We start from the raw sequence: 19,943 nt of genomic DNA on the forward strand, positions 1-19,943 counted from the left end.
AGCAACTGAGCCCTCGCATCGCCCTCGGCATTGTTTGCTCGACCTTCCTCCTAGCAGCAACTGAGCCCTCGTGGCGGTTGGGCACGATACCGCGGCGGCCTCCACCACCTGTTCGCGGCCCTCCACCTCCGACCACCGTCCATCTCTCCTCCCTTTCATCTCCACTTAGGGTTAGTTTTAATTTATTTTGCATTTTGAACAATGTTTAGGCAAATTAAAATTAAGTTTAACTCTAGGCCTGTTTTCTGTGTATGGCTTTTTATCTGTTATGATGCAATTCAGTGCATATTGAAGCTATTTTGTGGAAATCAAAGGTCCAACTGTCCTTAATGAATATTTGCACCTTGTACGTATCTTATCATTTTTTCTGTTTTTTTTTTTTTGCACCTTGTTTATGTTATCAACATATGTCTTATATTCTAATGACAATCTCTACTAAATTAAAATTATAACAGGAACTAATTAACTATCATTCGCGATCAGTAATGAGCCTTCATTATCGACAAGCAAATGACATGATTTTGGTGGCATCTTTTCTCCTTTTTACTGAACAAAGGCACTAGAAAAGCTAGCACTTGTACTGTTGTATAAATATGTAAACATCTTGGCCATTTATTAATCATATATTGTTAATGTAAGATAAAGATATCTGATTCGAGTACAAGGAGGACAAAGGATACCTCCGAAGTCTGAACTCACACAATTAACATGGAATAAGTTCATGACTTGGCAAGCAGCAAAAACAGAAATAAGTTCCTCCATTCAGTAGTACTAAGAAAGTTATAAAAATAACCTCCATATTCTTCCTCAGAACAATATATATGCACTATCCTTATGAACCCACTAATTTCATAGACACACAAACTAAATATATTAAGAGTCTCTTCTTCTATATCTTCCTGGTAACCTGATTTTGACAGTCTTTTGAAAACTAAAATATGGGAAGTGCAAGGGGTAAAAACGAGGTTTAAAATTAAGTTTTGAATATAATTTCCCTTTCATCTCTGAGTTGTTACTTAATTAGTTGAATTTTGGTAGTATGTTTTAATATGTAATTATTAATTGGTATGTTTTAATGTGTAATTTTAGGTTGTTTTGTATATAGTTCTTGACAAAATTACAAAAAAAAATTTTGCTGTTGTATTTTTTAATTTAAGTAGATTCATATGTAGTGAAGCACATGTTTATTAGCTATTCAAGTGGGAAGTTCGAGACATTACATCCATTATAATTGCTATATTGGTATGAACCATAAACTTTATGGAGCTATATATATTTCTTTCTATTTATCTATTTGATAAAAGTTTGTTCATGATATTACAAGTTGTGTCTTGTATAATAATAAATACTTACAATAATATGTTGAATGCTTGCATCATCATATGCCTAGATACCTGTTCAAGGCTTTCTCATTAGGAGAAAGTCTTGAATAGTCCCCAGTTGGGACAGTTCTTGAATGTTTACTCTCACTTAGGTGGTGAATATATGTCTATTTTTTCGATTTTAAGGAACATCTTGGCTGTCCATTTCTTCTCCATGTTCTCTGGGTACATATGTGGGTAAGTAATTATCTACATCTTGTACTTGGAGAACTGGGGGGAAGTGCTGCCGGATTTTCCATAAAATTGGAAAGTTGACATACATTCACTAATGAGAGTATACATTCAAGGATGGGTTAGGTTGGAGTGATAAGGACACTTTGGAAACATGAATTTGTTCACAATATGAATAGTATATTCACGATGTGTACTTGAAGTTGATATACATAAGATATGTAGTAATTGTACATTATTGATAATATGTTGCTATATATGTTTAGAGACACTTTACTAAATGGGAAAGGATCAAGGTTGGATGTATGGTAGACGTGATACAATGGATTTTTGGAATGGAGTTCAAGAGTTTTGCGAGACGGCTTTATCTTATCACCGCAAAATTGGTGAGGAAGGCCTATACTGTCCTTGTGTTGATTGTAATAATATGAAGGTGGTTAATAGTGTTGAAATCATTAGAGATCATGTACTTTGTCGTGGGTTTAGACTTAAAAACCATGTGTGGATTTGGCTTGGTGAAAGTGGAGAGTATAGTGAGGATCTTGATGGGAATGATGTGAATGATAAAAGCAATGAGATTCATGTTGATGAGGAATGGGAGAATGATGAATATGTTATTGATAGTGGTGAGGATGGAGCTGAGGATCATCCAGGGGATGAGGTCGAGGACAATGACGTGGATGAGATGTTGCATAATGTCGAAGGTGATGTGTTTGAATTACTATCGGAGGCTTCTAAAAAGCCTTTGTACCCTGAGTGCAAAAAATACTCCAAACTTTCTGCCGTGCTAACACTTTTTAACATTAAGTCGAAGCATGGGTGGACGGACGTTAGTTTTACTTCGTTGTTGACCGCATTAAGTGAGATGTTGCGTGATGGGAATGAAATTCCTACGTCTTACTATTATGCAAAGAAGCTTATGTGTCCATTTGGTTTAGAGTATAAGAAGATGCATGCCTGTCTTAATGATTGTATTTTGTATCGTAATAAGAATGAACAATTGGAGGAGTGTCCAGGATGCAAGCAATCGCGCTACAAGCGCATGAGTTGCAATCCTGGTACGAAGGGACCTCCTGCTAAGGTGTTGTGGTATCTTCCTATTATTCCAAGGTTTAAGCGTCTATTCTCAACACCAAAAGACGCTGAAAACCTGAGTTGGCATGCCGAGGGAAGGAAGAAAAACAGAATGCTGAAGCATCCGGCTGACTCCCTGCAATGCAAGAACATTGATTTGAAGTTTCTGGAGTTTGGTAATGAAGTCAGAAATTTAAGACTTGGATTGTGCACAGACGGGATGAATCCATTTGGCACTCTTAGAACCCAACACAGCACTTGGCCGGTTCTTTTAGTGATCTACAATTTGCCTCCTTGGTTATGTATGAAACGGAAGTATATAATGCTTTCATTGCTAATAATGGGGCCTTGGCAACCTGGAAATGACATAGATGTTTACCTTGCGCCACTAATTGACGATTTGAGAAAGATGTGGGACAAAGGGGTTTCTTGTTTTGATGCTCATAAGAACGAGATGTTCACATTGCGTGCAGCCCTTATGTGGACCATGAATGACTTCCCTGCATATGGCAACCTGTGTGGGTACAAGGTTAAAGGGAAAAAAGCATGCCCCATATGTATTGATGAAACATCAAGCATATACCTTAATAATTCTCACAAAGATGTGTATATAAGGACTCGAAGGTTCCTTAGGCGTGATCACCCGTACCGTAGGCAAAAAAAGACTTTCGATGGGATAGTGGAAGAGGAGATTGCGCCTCGGCCAACGACCGATGTTGAGGTTTATTCTCGAGTAAAGGGTATACGAACAGTGTTTGGAAAATCTGAAAAAGCTCCGGTCTCAACATCTCTTTTCAAAAAAGAATCAATTTTGTGGAAGCTTCCGTAATGGAAAGAACATGATGTTAGGCACTGTCTAGATGTGATGCATATAAAGAAGAATGAATGTGATGCTCTTGTGGGAACACTTTTTAATATTTCTGGCAAAACAAAGGATGTAAAGGGTGTACGGTTAGATTTGGAAGAGATCGGGATTCGTCTGGAATTGTGGCCTCAAGACAAGGTTACAAAGGGGAAGGACAGAAAGGGAAAGGAACTAGAACTAGAAACTGTAAATGTTTCGAAAAAAGGAAAGGTGGATATTTGCAAGGGAAAAGGAAAGGTCGTGGATGCTTCAAAGAGTAGAGATGAGGGTAAAGGCAAGGTTGAGAAGAAGTATTTACCACCGGCTTGCTACACATTGTCAAGGGTAGAAAAGCGGATGTTTTGTGCATGTCATTACGACATCACTAGGCGAAAAATTGAAGAAGGCAACGCTCATTAACCACCGGTTTTTGAAAACCGGTGGCTTAATTAAGTGGCGGGATAAAGCGAAGAATAATTGCAACTGGTTCAACCAAACCCGTGGCAAAAATTGGAAAGGCCACCGGTTTTTTTGAACCGGTGGCAATAACTAATTTTATTAAAAAAAATAAAAAATAAATCGCGCCTTTTTGCTTTCTTCCTTCTCTTTCCTATTTGATTCTACGAAATTTGAAACACTCAGCCCTCTAACTCTCAGTTCACGACTCTCCAACCCTAGCAGCTACCACCACGAATTCCACCTCTGACGCCCAGCCGCTGCTGCACCCTCCACCACCGTTGCGCACCCCCTCCACCACCTGTTCGCGACCCTCCTCATTGCAGCAACTGAGCCCTCGCATCGCCCTTCGCATTGTTTGCTCGGCCCTCCTCCTAGCAGCAACTGAGCCCTTGTGGCGGTTGGGCACGATAACCCGGCGGCCCTCCACCACCTGTTCGCGGCCCTCCACCTCCGACCACCGTCCATCTCTCCTCCCTTTCATCTCCACCTAGGGTTAGTTTTAATTTATTTTTCATTTTGAACAATGTTTAGGAAAATTAAAATTTAGTTTAACTCTAGGCCTGTTTTCTGTGTATGGCTTTTTTATCTGTTATGATGCAATTCAGTGCATATTGAAGTTATTTTGTGGAAATCAAAGGTTCAACTGTCCTTAATGAATATTTGCACCTTGTACATATCTTATCATTTATTTCTGTTTTGTTTTTGCACCTTGTTTATGTTATCAACATATATCTTATATTCTAATGACAATCTCTACTAAATTAAAATTATAATAGGAACTAATTAACTATCATTCACGATCAGTAAAGAGCCTTCATTATCGACAAGCAAATGACATGATTTTGGTGGCATCTTTTCTCCTTTTTACTGAACAAAGGCACTAGAAAAGCTAGCACTTGTACTATTGTATAAATATGTAAACATCTTGGCCATTTATTAATCATATAATGTTTATGTAAGATAAAGATATCTGATTCGAGTACAAGGAGGACAAAGGATACCTCCGAAGTCTGAACTCACACAATTAACATGGAATAAGTTCATGACTTTGCAAGCAGCAAAAACAGAAATAAGTTCCTCCATTCAGTAGTACTAAGAAAGTTATAAAAATAACCTCCATATTCTTCCTTAGAACAATATATATGCACTATCCTTATGAACCCACTAATTTCATAGACACACAAACTAAATATATTAAGAGTCTCTTCTTCTATATCTTCCTGGTAACCTGATTTTGACAGTCATTTGAAAACTAAAATATGGGAAGTGCAAGGGGTAAGTACGAGATTTAAAATTAAGTTTTGAATATAATTTCCCATTCATCTCTGAGTTGTTAGTTAATTAGTTGAATTTTGGTAGTATGTTTTAATGTGTAATTATTAATTGGTATGTTTTAATGTGTAATTTTAGGTTGTTTTGTATATAGTTCTTGACAAAATTACTAACTTTTATTTTGTTGTTGTATTTTTTCATTTTTGTAGATTCATATGTAGTGAAGCACAAGTTAATTAGCTATTCTAGTGGGAAGTTCGAGACATTACATCCATTATACTTGCTATATTGGTATGAACTATAAACTTTATGGAGCTATATATATTTCTTTCTATTTATCTATTTGATAAAATTTTGTTCATGATATTACAAGTTGTGTCTTGTTTAATAATAAATAATTACAATAATATGTTGAATGTTTGCATCATCATATGCCTAGATACCTGTTCAAGGCTTTCTTATTAGGAGAAAGTCTTGAATAGTCCCTGGTTGGGACTGTTCTTAAATGTTTACTCTCACTTAGGTGGTGAATGTATGTCTTTTTTTTTCGATTTTAAGGAACATCTTGGCTGTCCATTTCTTCTCCATGTTCTCCGGGTACATATGTGGGAAAGTAATTATCTACATCTTGTACTTGGAGAACTGGGGGGAAGTGCTGCCGGATTTTCCTTAAAATTGGAAAGTTGACATACATTCACTAGTGAGAGTAGACATTCAAGGATGGGTTAGGTTGGAGTGATAAGGACACTTTGGAAACATGCATTTGTTCACTATATGAATGGTATATTCACGATGTGTTCTTGAAGTTGATTTACATAAGATATGTAGCAATTGTACATTATTGATAATATGTTGCTATATATGTTAAGAGACACTTTACTAAATGGGAAAGGATCGTGGTTGGATGTATGGTAGACGTGATACAATGGATTTTTGGAATGGGGTTCAAGAGTTTTGCGAGACGGCTTTATCTTATCAGCGCAAAATTGGTGAGGAAGGCCTATATTGTCCTTGTGTTGATTGTAATAATGTGAAGGTGGTTAATAGTGTTGAAATCATTAGAGATCATGTTCTTTGTCGTGGGTTTAGACTTAAATACCATGTGTGGATTTGGCATGGTGAAAGTGGAGAGTATAGTGAGAATCTTGATGGGAATGATGTGCATGATAAAAGCAATGAGATTCATGTGGACGAGGAATGGGAGAATGATGAATATGTTATTGATAGTGGTGAGGATGGAGCTGAGGATCATCCAGTGGATGAGGTCGAGGATAATGACGTGGATGAGATGTTGCATAATGTCGAAGGTGATGTGTTTGAATTACTATCGGAGGCTTCCAAAAAGCCTTTGTACCCTGGGTGCAAAAAATACTCCAAACTTTCTGCCGTGCTAACACTTTTTAACATTAAGTCAAAGCATGGGTGGAAGGACGTTAGTTTTACTTCTTTGTTGACCGCATTAAGTGAGATGTATCCTGATGAGAATGAAATTTCTACGTCTTACTATTATGCAAAGAAGCTTATGTGTCCATTTGGTTTAGAGTATAAGAAGATACATGCATGTCCTAATGATTGTATTTTGTATCGTGATGAGAATGAACAATTGGAGGAGTGTCCACGATGCAAGAAATCGCGCTACAAGCACATGAGTTGCAATCCTGGTACGAAGGGACCTCCTGCTAAGGTGTTGTGGTATCTTCCTATTATTCCAAGGTTTAAGCGTCTATTCTCAACACCAAAACACGCTGAAAACCTGAGGTGGCATGCCGACGGAAGGTAGAAAAACAGAATGCTGAAGCATCCGGCTGACTCCCCGCAATGGAAGAACATTGATTTGAAGTTTCTGGGGTTTGGTAATGAAGTCAGAAATTTAAGACTTGGATTGTGCACAGACGGGATGAATCCATTTGGCACTCTTAGTACCCAACACAGCACTTGGCCGGTTCTTTTAGTGATCTACAATTTGCCTCCTTGGTTATGTATAAAACGGAAGTATATAATTCTTTCTTTGCTAATAACGGGGCCTAGGCAACTTGGAAATGACAGATGTTTACCTTGCGCCACTAATTGACGATTTGTGAAAAATGTGGGATGAAGGGGTTTCTTGTTTTGATGCTCATAAGAACGAGGTGTTCACATTGTGTGCAGCCCTTATGTGAACCATGAATGACTTCCCTACATATGGCAACCTGTGTGGATACAAGGTTAAAGGGAAAAAAGCATGCCCCATATGTATTGATGAAACATCAAGCATATACCTTAATAATTCTCACAAAGATGTGTATATAAGGACTCGAAGGTTCCTTAGGCGTGATCACCCGTACCGTAGGCAAAAAAAAGGCTTTCGATGGGACAGTAGAAGAGGAGATTGCGCCTAGGCCAACGACCGGTGTTGAGGTTTATGCTCTAGTTAAGGGTATACGAACAGTGTTTGGAAAATCTGAAAAAGCTCCGGTCTGAACATCTCTTTTCAAAAAAGAATAAACTTTGTGGAAGCTTCCGTACTGGAAAGAACATGATGTTAGGCACTGTCTAGATGTGATGCATATAGGGAAGAATGTGTGTGATGCTCTTGTGGGAACACTTTTTAATATTTCAGGCAAAACAAAGGATGGAAAGGGTGTACGGTTAGATTTGGAAGAGATCGGGATTCGTCCGGAATTGTGGCCTCAAGACAAGGTTACAAAGGGGAAGGACAGAAAGGGAAAGGAATCGGAACAAGAAACTGTAAATGTTTCGAAAAAAAGGAAAGGTGAATATTTGCAAGGGAAAGGGAAAGGCCGCGGATGCTTCAAAGAGTAGAGATGAGGGTAAAGGCAAGGTTGAGAAGAAGTATTTACCACCGGCTTGCTACACATTGTCAAGGGTAGAAAAGCGGATGTTTTGTGCATGTCTTTACGGCATTAAGGTTCCATCTGGGTACACATCTAACATGAAAAGATTTTTATCCTTAAGTGGAGAACTGAAGCTGACAAGTATGAAATCCCATGATTGTCACATGTTGATGCAAGTATTTCTACCGATTGCAATACGTGGTATTTTACCGAAGCACGTGAGAGAAGCTATTACAAGCCTATGTTCGTTTTTCAATACAATATGTAGCAAAGTGCTTGATCCTTGTACACTTGATGCTTTGCAAACGGATGTGGTTGTGACTTTGCGCAAATTTGAGATGTATTTCCCAACCTCCTTTTTTGACATAATGGTGCATCTCATTCTTCATTTGGTGCGTGAGATTAAGTTGTGCGGTCCAGTTTTCTTGAGGTGGTGCTATCCTTTTGAAAGACACATGGGCACATTGCAAGATAAAGTAAGGAATCCGGCTCATCCGAAAGGAAGCATAATTCAAGGGACCGTGAGTGAGGAGATTGGTAATTTTGTTGCCGACTATTTAGTTGTTGCTGAACCTATTGGTCTTCCTGCTTCTCGACATGAAGGGAGACTAGATGGTCATGGCACAATTGGATCGAAACGAATGTCACCGGATCGAGATCAGTTCTTACAAGCACACCTTTATGTGTGGCACCATGTTGCTGATGTTCACCCATATTTAGATGAGCACATGGCTAGTTTGCGTGATGAATTTCCATCGAATGGTGAAAGGGCACTAATGCAGTTGCATAATAAGAGGTTTGTGAGTTGGTTTAGTCAACGAGTGATGAGTCGCTTGGATGACAGTGTCACCGATACAGTAAGGTGGCTTGCTTATGGTCCTAGGGATGATGTTCGCTCATTTGAGGGATATGACATCAATGGGTACACTTTTTGGACAGAGGGTCGGGATTTGAAATCTACGTCGACCCAAAACAGTGGAGTAACGCTTGTGGCATCGTCAAGGGAGTTTGCAAGTGCTAAGGAAAAATCACCAGTCGATGCAAAATTTTCATACTACGGTCGAATTCAAGAAATATGGGAGCTTGATTAATGTAACTTCACGGTTGCTCTTTTCAAATGTAAGTGGGTTGATAATATCAGGCGTAATGTCAAGTGTGATGACTTAGTCTTGTAGATCTTAGGCACTTGAATGATAGTGCGGAACCGTTCATCCTAGCTTCTCAAGCTAAGCAAGTGTTCTATGTAACTGACCCAGTCGATTCAAGATGAGCCATTGTGCTAGCTGGGAAAAGAAGAATCCTAGGCATTGGAGATGTTGAAGATGAGGAAGAATACGATGCATTTGATGATTCAGCACCTTTCACTGTTCCTAGACCTATTGCATCAAAAGACATAGACGACCAGACATGTTATATGCAGTCAGACCACAATGAAGGAATATTAGAATGAGGTACTATACCATTTAATTTGAAATTATAAGCAATTAAAAGTATTATTAAATTTAATCAGAAGTTAAGTAATTTTATGAATAGTTGGAGGGAAAATGTATGATATTGTTATCTTAGTTGTTAAATTTTCACAAATTCTTGTTAATGAATGAAGTATATCTCAAAATTGACATATTATGATATAATTTAATTTTTTTAGTGTTAACGGTACTAGATAATAACAAGTTATGTCAAAATGCATCAAAAATGATAGAATTTAATATTTTATATACTAACATGTATTATGACCTATATGTCAACATTTTTATCTCTTATGGACCTAATATCGTGTTATGTTTGTAATGACAGGTGTTTATAACTCATGGAGGACGATTATGACCCACTAGTAGAGGATTTGGAGGATGATGATGATGGCTATGAGGATCGGGATGAGGATGAGGACGAGTCGTATGATGTGAACAAGGAGACTGATTTGGGTGAGCCAGAAGATCAGGAACAAGATGCTTATGAGCAAAGGCTTGATGAATATTAAATTTAAGCAGAACGTGCGCCTGCTATTGATTCTACAATTGTTGAGATTGTTGGTGAGAACACTACTCCTCAAACTCAAAGCCAAGGAAAGGAGCAATTGAACACAGGTGGTGGAGTGGGGGTTAAGGCACCAGCTAAGAGAAAGGGTAGGGGTCCGACAACAATTTTTAAGAAGCAAACCGGTCCCATGGTGTTGGAGTATGACAAAAGAGGCCGACCTACAGGCCAACGGATTCGACAATATGCAAACAAAGTTGGCATATGTTCGCGTAAAATCCCTATTACACTTTCTTGGAAGCAAGTACCTCCAGGCTTGATTCAAACATTTTGGGATGATACCAGGGCAAGTGTTTTATTCAAATGCACATTTACATGTATTACAAATAATTTCACCTAATGTTATGGAAAATAATAATGGCTTGTATTTGTGATTGCATAAGCTGTTTAGTATTCCTAATGATCCCCAGAAGAGAAGAGTGTTTGATTCTTTACTAGCGGAGAGATTCAGAGGCTTCAAGACCCACTTGACCAGTGGATGGATTTATAAGAAAAAGAAACACAAGAAGAAAGCTTCCAAGGGAAATGAAGATGAAGGTGGAAATGAGGAAGATGTTGAGGAACAAGACCCACCGTGTAAAAAATGGCCATGTGTGACGGAGGACGAGTGGAAAGACTTTGTTATTCAAAGAACTCGACCCAAAGCAATTGTAAGAACTACTAAATCTAATGAGAATTGTATAACATATTGACTCTTTTTGCAGTAATGATGCTAACATTACTATTTATGTAGTAAATTCGAGAGCAAAACAAGGAAAATTCATTGAAGAAGGAGTACCGCCATAGTACGGGGGCCAAGACATTTGGTGAATGGAGGAAAACTTGGAAGAAGGAGGGTATATACCCCGCTTTGACTCAAGGGTCATCCTCAGAACCCTCCAACTCCACTATCACTATGTTGGTTAGTCGTGCTGGCGATTTCATTTGTTCCCTACATACCTTTGATAAGGACACCGGAAAATGGGTCATAAAGGAACCAGAAAAAAAAGTGGCGGATAAACTTGTAAGCTATTTGAAACTTTAGCATAACTTTACCATACAAAAACATTTTATGTATTCATATTAACATTTTTTCTTATGCTATAGCTTGAGTACACTACAGAAGTTGTTGAAGGCAAGCTGGACCCGACTATAGAGAAAGACCCCTTCACCTTGGCTTTGGGAAAGCCCTACCATCCAGGTCGGGTAGTAGGTATGGGAGGTACGTTGCTAGGATGGGAGAAGGTGATGGGTCAGAATACACAAAAAAGGGAAGATCTCGAGGAAGTGTTAACTCACCGGAAGAATTGGATGCCAAGGTGGCATCCATCAAGGAACAAGTTCGCAATGAGTTAATAGGTGAGTTCAATGCTTGGGCGAAGAAAATGAACTTACCCTTGTCGTTCCCCTCGAAAACACCGGTCGACTCCATTAGTCACCCAAAAGGACAAGGAGAAGAGGAGATACATGAGGTAGTTTTATATCTATTAGTTTTGGCCTAGCTTGTGAGTTACGTGAGATCTAATGTGGCATTATTGATTAATTATTGCAGGTTGTTACTCCCAGACATGCGGACTCGAGGGAGGTTGATAATCCAACACCCCATGAATTTCCAGATTTAGAGGTGAATTTAGGATTCGAGGGAGCGTGTTTGGTTTTAACATAGTGAATTTCGTTACATGATCAATTGTGTAGGAAAAGACCCTTTTTGATAATTTCAGTTTTTACAAGTGAATTTCGTTATTGGTGTAGGTAGAGACCGAGTGTACACTTCTAGCCCCGGGGCTATCAAATGGAGGAGAGTTGCAGTTGGTGGCGTATGGTAGTGCACAAGCAACGACTGGTGATACGGTCCATTTCCAATCGCTTTGGCCACAACATTACTCGGTCGGGATAAATTCTTACATTGCTGGGTTTGAAAACATCCCACTACCGGTGCCTATAGTGGAAGATTGGATTACTCTTCTTTGGGAAGCAAAGGGTAGCTATGTGCAATGGCCACGTGCTTGGGTGAGGTTGATCAACGAAGTAATATTTATTTTGATGTTGTGCATAATAACAAATCTTGATGCGTACTTATTAGCTTAAACCCCGGCCAAAAATTTTTAACTCTAAGTATCTTTGTTTTGATCAGATTTCGAAAAAAAGTCAACCATCAAAGAGAAGGAAGGTGGTGAAGTCTAAAAGCGTTGATCAACTTATAAAGAAGATGAGTGAACAAGGGTCGAAGAATGAACAAGTGTCGAAGAAGAGTTCTTCGAAAGGTTCAGCCATGCACACCACTTGTTGGAGACAATGTCCTTCAATCGCTCACTAAGGATTTAACTTTTCTACACAATCGTTTTAGTCATTTTCCTAGTGACGATCCCATTGAAATTGCACTTCCTAAGGCAATGTTCCATTATGATGAGGATGCAAGTGCATGGTTAAACAAACAAGATGTGAAGGAATTTTTAAGAGGTTCAATGCTTAACATTTCTCTCATTCAAATATTCATGAGGTACGGGCTCATGCCACTTAAATTAATTTGTTGTATATATTAGTGTTGTTTATCCTTCATATATGTCAATTAATTTTTCATTGCACATGCACGTAGAGATTTACGGGAGCACTTAAGTGACACTGATTCACCTAGTAAAGTTGGGTGGTTATGCCCCGAACAGACATCCGAGACTAGAATCTTACACAACTCCCCCGAGGTGATGTATTATGTTAACCATAATATTCGGGAATCAATGCGTGCGGGAGACAAGTTCATATTCGCCCCATGTTATGAGGAGTACGTTTAACCATGTGTAATTCAATTCTTTCTACATCTGATTTATTTGTTGTACCCTAATTATTGATGTGTTTGTGTATTGTGAATTTATGTAGGTATCATTGGTTCCTCATGGTGATTTCTCCTGCTAATAACACAATCTTTCACCTTGATTCAGCTCGATCAACAAAGAAGTACCTCGTGATGTATGTACTAAAAAAGTAAATATAGCTACCTAGTGTTGAGTATCTTAACCTAACTCATTTAGTAGTCAAACTAATCAAATTTGATTTTACTTTCCTATAGTATTATGAAGAAGATACATGGTCGTGCTCCTCGGGGTCCTACATGGAAATCACCTATGGTAATGCCACATCATATTGTGATTATATTCATAAACATTGCTAAAACAATTGTGGGTTTTATGTGATGTTTGATTCATTTGATTTTATCCTATGCTAGTGCACACAACAAGATAATGGAGTTGATTGTGGATTATACGTGATGAGATTCATGCTTGAGATAGCGACTCATTGTTCCAACACCATACATCTTGATGAGGTACGACCTTAAACTTAGTAAAATGCCCTTATTATGTGATTTCAAGTCTTAGCCACTTATAACTAATTATAATTGACATGTTATGAGGAAGAACTTGGTCATTTGTTGAAAAATGTAGAAAATGGGCAAGTAGAAGTCAAATAGGCCTTATTTTGGCTATTTTAGATGAAAATGCGACCTTAATCTTACTAAATTCCCTTTTTCTTTGATTTGAAGGCTTAGCCACCTATAACTATGTAAAATTGACATGTTATGAGGAAGAACTTGGTCATTTGTATAAAAATGTAGAAAATGGGCAAGTAGAAGTCAAATAGGCCTTATTTTGGCTATTTTGGATGAAAATGCGACCTTAAACTTAGTAAAATGCCCTTTTTCTTTGATTTCAAGGCTTAGCAACCTATAATTAAGTATAATTGACATTTAATGTGATACAAATTGGTCATTTGTTTAAAAACGTAGAAAATGGGCAAGTAGAATTCAAATAGGCCTTATTTTGGCTATTTTGGATGAAAATGCGACCTTAAACTTCGTAAAATGCCCTTTTTATTTTATTTCAAAGCTTAGCAACTTATAACTAAGTATAATTGACATGTTATGAGGAAGAACTTGGTCATTTGTTGAAAAATGTAGAAAATGGGCAAGTAGAAGTCAAATAGGCCTTATTTTGGCTATTTTGGATGAAAATGCGACCTTAAACTTAGTAAAATGCCCTTTTTCTTTGATTTCTAGGCTTAGCCACTTATAAATAAGTATAATTGACATGTTTTGATGAAGAAATTGGTCATTTGTTGAAAAATATAGAAAATGGGCAAGTAGAAGTCAAATATGCCTAATTTTGGCTATTTTGGATGAAAATGCGACCTTAAACTTAGTAAAATGCCCTTTTTCTTTGATTTCTAGGCTTATCCACCTATAACTAAGTATAATTGACATGTTATGAGAAACAACTTGGTCATTTGTTTAAAAACGTAGAAAATGGGCAAGTAGAAGTCAAATAGGCCTTATTTTGGCTATTTTGGTCATTTATTCATGCGACTGTTTTTAATTTTCCCAAATATTTAATTTTTTACATAATAATTTAATTTATTCTAACATAATTTATATATATTTCAAGTTTTGCAAGGTGCAAAAGGGGGATCCGTTAACTAGCAAGGAGCTTAATGAAGTTCGAGACATGTTGGCATCTTTCATCACCTTCCATTTGTAAATGTGGCATCATTATGAATTATACTTTGTTTATTATTAACTTTTAAACTACAATATTGACTAGTTATTAGTATTATTTGTATTTATTTATATATCACACTTTATTTAATTTGTTGTATTGCATTTGGTTTTTAATTATAAAAGTAGTCTAAAAATATATTTTAAATTCTTGTTTTGATTATTGAATTTTTAGCAATAATATGGCAGAATATTTTAGCTGGATCGGTTGCAGGATGAATTGCAGGAATAATTTCAGGCCAAAAAAAAAAAATTTAGAACCTTTTATTGCCACCGGTTTACCAGTTCGAACCGGTTCAATAGTCATCATTCAGCAGCAAAAAAACCGCGCCAATTTATTATTGCCACCGGTTAACCGGTGGCCATAATTAGTATTACCACCGGTTAACCGGTGGCCATTAACACTATTTCCACCGGTTTTGAACCGGTGGCCATTTGATGCATTATTGCCACCCCCCAAATTACCACTGGTTCAAAACCGGTGGCAATGGGGGGTTTTCAACCGGTGGCCATTTGCATTTTTCGCCTAGTGATAGAATAAAGACTCATGCATTATGTTGAGCTTAAAACCTGCCTTTCTATCACCAACACATAGAGTAATCATGCCACTTTTCACATCTATTAAAGCACCCAAAGTTTCTAAGAATGGACACTTTAAAATGATAGGAATGTTGTCATCTTCCTCAATCTCAAGCACAATGAAATCGATGGGAATAGTGAACTCTCCTATTTTGAGGAGCACATCCTCGATTCTACATTTTGGGAACTTAATAGAACGATCGGCCAATTGAACGGTCATGTTGGTTGCAAGAAGCTAACCTAATTTAAGTTTATTGAAAATGGAGTAAGGCTTGATGCTAACACTAGCACCAACATCACAAAGGGCATTTTGAAACAATTTCCCATTAATATTGCAAGGAATGGAGAAATTTTTTGGATCTTTCATCTTTGGGAGTAAGTCATTATGGATAAAAGCACTAAAACACTCACCTAAACTCACCGGTTTATTCGCATTGCAATTTCTCTTACCGTTCAAGATTTCCTTGAGAAACTTAGAATAGTTAGGCATTTCTCCCAAAACATCGGTGAAAGGAATAGAACGATGGATTTTCCTTAGCATATCAATAAATCTCCCAAATTGTTCATCCAACTTGTAAGCATTGAATTTTTGGGGATATGGAAGTCTTGGTTTAAAATCTTCATCTTGTTTCCTCTCTTTCTCAACACTCTTCTCATTAGAATTCTCACTCACCTTGCTAGACTCATCACTCTTCTTTTTCTCTTGAACTTCCTCCTTGGTCACACTTTTTAACACATTATTCTCTTTTTCCTCACATGAATCACTCATCCTCTCATCTTCCTCACTCTCCCTAGAAACTCTCTCATCAAGCACTTTCCCACTCTTTGTGGTGATGGAATACACGGGTTTCTTAGGTTCAACTTCTTGTGAGTGTAAAGAAGAAGGGCTTGTGTTTACACTCTCTTTCAAAGTGTTAGCTAATTGAGAGATTTAAGTTTCAAGCAATTTATTGTGTGTCATCATTTCATTAAACTTTTTGTCACTCACCGACATGTAAGTGTTCAAAATCTTGGTTTGGTTCTCGATGATCTCTTCCAAAGTAGTCTTGGAATTTTAAGGTTAAGCATAGAAATTCTCACCATTTCCTTGGGTCTTTGGAGCAAATCCTAGTTGGGGTCCCCTTTGGTTGTTGTTTTGAATAATCCCCCGATTTTGATTATTCCAATTACCCCGATTTTTGTATTGACCTTGAATTTGATTATTATAACCTTGATTGCTATAGTTACCGTGGAAATTTTGGTTTCCTTGGTTTCTATGGCAACCATTGTTATAATTGTCCAAATTCCCTTCTTAGAGAGCATTTCTATTCCCAAATTGACGTGGACCATCAAACCTTGGTCCAATTTTGTTATTGGAAACAAAGTTCACTTTCTCACAATCATTGCTCTCACCTTCATCACAACTCTAAAATGCATGAGTACAACTTAAAGAATCATGGTCATAAGACTCACAAACATCGCATTACACACATCCACTTGGCATATTATTTAAACTTAAAAGAGGAGTAGAGTTAGAAGATGTACCTCTCCTCTTACTTTGGCAGGGAAGAATAGGTGCTTGTGAGGAAGTACTCTCAAGTTTTTCGTTTATTAAAGTCATCTCCTTTCCTAAATTTGAAATTTGTGAGGATAAGTTATTGATGGCATTGAGATGGTCGATTGAATAGACCGTTGAACCACTCTTACTCGTCGAGTCTCTCTCACCTTCTTGCCAATCCATATGGTATCTCACCACATCCTCAATTAGATACACAACTTCTTCCTCCGTCTTATTCATGATAGGGACACCGGCACCGGCATCCAAATAAGATTTTCCTTGAGGACTCAATCCTCCATAGAAAATTTGAATGATTTGGTATGTTAGAATCCCATGATGAGGACATTCTCGTTGTTACTCCTTGTACATTTGCATGCCTTATAAAGACTCTCGCTCGGCTTTTGTTCAAAACTTTGAATGAGGGATCTCGCCTCTGCCGTTTTCTTTTGGGGGTAGAAACAGAATAGGAATTCCTTTGTTACTTCACCCTAAGTCCTCAAAGAATTAGGCTTCACCTCCTTTTCCAACCATTCTAAAGCACGCCTAATAAGTGAGAAGGGAAAAACGTTAGGGGGATGAATTCTTGAGAAACCTCGTTCACCTTGATTGAATTCCAATATTTCTTGAATTCTTTAAGGTTATTGAGAGGGCTCTCATGCTTAGAATCACTATATTATCGCCTCTCAATCAAAGTGATCATTGTCGGCCATATCTCGAAATCATTTGCCGATGTCATTGGTGGAGCAATCCCACTTTCATATCTATATGCTCCGGGGGTTCCCAACTCCTTCAATGCTACTCTTGGATTAGCTCCCATGCTTTCTCAATCTTCTTCTTCTCTTTCTTGATGAATTTCCTCTCTTAGAGAGCTTGGACTTAAAGAACGATTAGCAACCCTTATCCTTGTTATGGTTCTCTCAATTTCTAGATAAAATGGCACTAGAGTTCGTCCTATTGCCATACGCATACAAAAACTCGACGCAAATATCAATAGCACGACTACAAATGTAACCTAAAAGGAAGAGAAATATTTTTTTATTTTTCAAATAAATAGAATAGACTCAAACAACAATAAAAATCACCATGCCTTCCCTAGGGAACTTAGGATCCACATGCTTGCTAACAATCTTGCTAATTCGGGAGGATTCAATCAACAAAACGATGCGAAGGAAAATACAACAAGCAATCATAATCACTCAAAAGGCTATTTCCTATGGACAAGCTAGATTTCTCTACGAATGACTTCAATATAAAAATCACAAATCGTGATTAAACGATAATAATAGCACTCAAATTAATTGTTCGTGTCACTGAAGGAAATTATGCAATCTAGCATGTTCCTAAAGATTAGCTACTCCTTTTCAAACCAAGCACATGCACAAGTTTCATTAACCAATTTAATAACATCAACAATTAAATCAAAAGGCCTAAATTAGCATTAGATTATCACCAAAACATGCTTCACCACATTCCCTAGCAAATCAAATACTCACTAAGCATGGTGAAATTGAAATAATATACAAAAGAAATCATAAATATAATCATCAACATTGTAATCTAACTTCAACAATCAAATTCAAGCTAAACAATAGAAATTCAACAATATAACAAAATCAGACATCAATTTGCATTGAAAAGTAAAGAATTCATACAAAACTTTGATCAATGTCAAAGTGGTACGAAGATCTCAATAGCACAATCATCAATTATCAAGCTTCTTTCTCTAAAATCTAAGAAATAGTTTCTCTCTCTAAAAATCTAATCAAAATCTAATTCTAATTATTTCCTCCCTAAAAACTTCTCTAAAAAATCTAGCTAATTCTATTTGTAGCAAAGCTAACTGTAAGGAAGTTAGTTAGACGTTCCAAGAATAACCTCAAAGAGCGCAGCCCCTCACAACTATGCGCGGCCGCTGCAAAAAGGGTACGGAGCTGGTAGAAAGAAGGGGCACGACCGCACATAGGCGTGGCGCGGCCGCTCCTCTCTTGCGCGCGCCCGTGCAGCTGGAAATGGGGAGGCCCCTTGGTGAGGCCGAGCTTGTCCTTGTGAGCTCCGGATGAGCAATGATGCAATAGGTAGTAAATTTAGCACTTCTTGGTGGGTTCGACACCACTCCTTCATGTCCACACGGCATGAAAGCGCAAAATAAATGACCAAGCTCTTGAACTCGTTTGCTTTTAGGCTTCTAATGGAGAAACGAGACCTCTCTCTTGACTTGAAAACTCAAATGAGAATACACTTGAGATTCTCAAACATCGCGAACTTCCTATAGACAAAGAAAATCAAACAAGTAAAGACGAAAGTGCAAAATTTACTAGAAAAGCAAGAAATTAAGAAAACTTCTAAGGAAATAGCAAATTAAGGAAAATGTAAGTAAAACTGGAGAAAATAGAGTAAAAAGAGATACAAAACCATGTAAAATCATCCTAATAGAAGCCAAATGAATGCCATAAATGACACACATCACTAACCGACCGAAACTCACACTCCCAAACCACCCTAACCAAAATCACACACCCTAAAACCGACCCACCCACCTAACTCTAAAATCGACCCACCCACCTAACTCTAAAATCGACCCACCCTCCATACTCGACCCACCCATGTAACCCTAAAATCGACCCACCCTCCTAACCTTCTAACACAAAGACTGACCCATAAAAGCCACCACATCCGACCAAACCACCACGACACCAAACCACCAGATCCGACAAAAACATCAAACCACCACGACACCAAGCCACCATACAAGACACCACAATCACACCAACCAGCCAACAACTAAAATTATTTAAAAAAAAAACAAAAAAAAAATATATATGTATATGTATATGTATATGTATATGTATATGTATGTATATATATGTATATATATATATATATATATATCCGACGGAGTTTAATTTCGTTAATTTCGTCGGAAATTTAACTTTTGGAAGGAATTTTCCATCGGAAAGTGTAATACCGATAAATTTCCAACAGATTGTCAAATTTCGTCAGAAATAACCGACTATATAAAAATCCTGCGAAAATTCCAATGTTTCCGACGAAATTTCATGTCCGAAACAATTTAGTCGGAAATCAGCCAATTTCTTGTAGTGAATAAAGAATAGAATTGAACAATTAATTGTTGTTTGATCACTTAAGACAAGGCAAATATTGTATATTTCTTGTCCTTTTTAACGAATATTGAATAAATAAGAATAATGACTTTTGCAATGTAATTCCTACG

At 37.5% G+C, this 19,943-nt stretch overlaps 1 protein-coding gene across 1 annotated transcript; it reads right to left on the bottom strand.

Annotated features, from left to right (window-relative positions):
- Positions 1–15,409: 15,409 nt before the first annotated feature.
- On the bottom strand, positions 15,410–16,951 carry LOC110713298. Its single transcript, XM_021891756.1, has 2 exons — positions 16,879–16,951; positions 15,410–16,092 (listed from the first exon to the last, which is right to left on the bottom strand). Exons 1-2 carry the CDS (start codon positions 16,949–16,951, stop codon positions 15,410–15,412), a joined length of 756 nt encoding a protein of 251 aa, XP_021747448.1.
- Between the last annotated feature and the right edge of the window lie 2,992 nt (positions 16,952–19,943).

Source organism: Chenopodium quinoa, unplaced genomic scaffold (assembly GCF_001683475.1).
Source record: "Chenopodium quinoa cultivar QQ74 unplaced genomic scaffold, ASM168347v1, whole genome shotgun sequence".
Lineage (NCBI taxonomy): Eukaryota > Viridiplantae > Streptophyta > Magnoliopsida > Caryophyllales > Amaranthaceae > Chenopodium > Chenopodium quinoa.

Excerpts from the sequence above, each read along its gene's own strand:
- LOC110713298 (XM_021891756.1), bottom strand. The coding sequence starts at position 16,951 with ATGAATAAGACGGAGGAAGAAGTTGTGTATCTAATTGAGGATGTGGTG. Across the intron at positions 16,093-16,878 it reads CCATATGGATTGGCAAGAAG|CTAACACTTTGAAAGAGAGT; the intron begins GTGAGAGAGACT and ends TCTCTCAATTAG.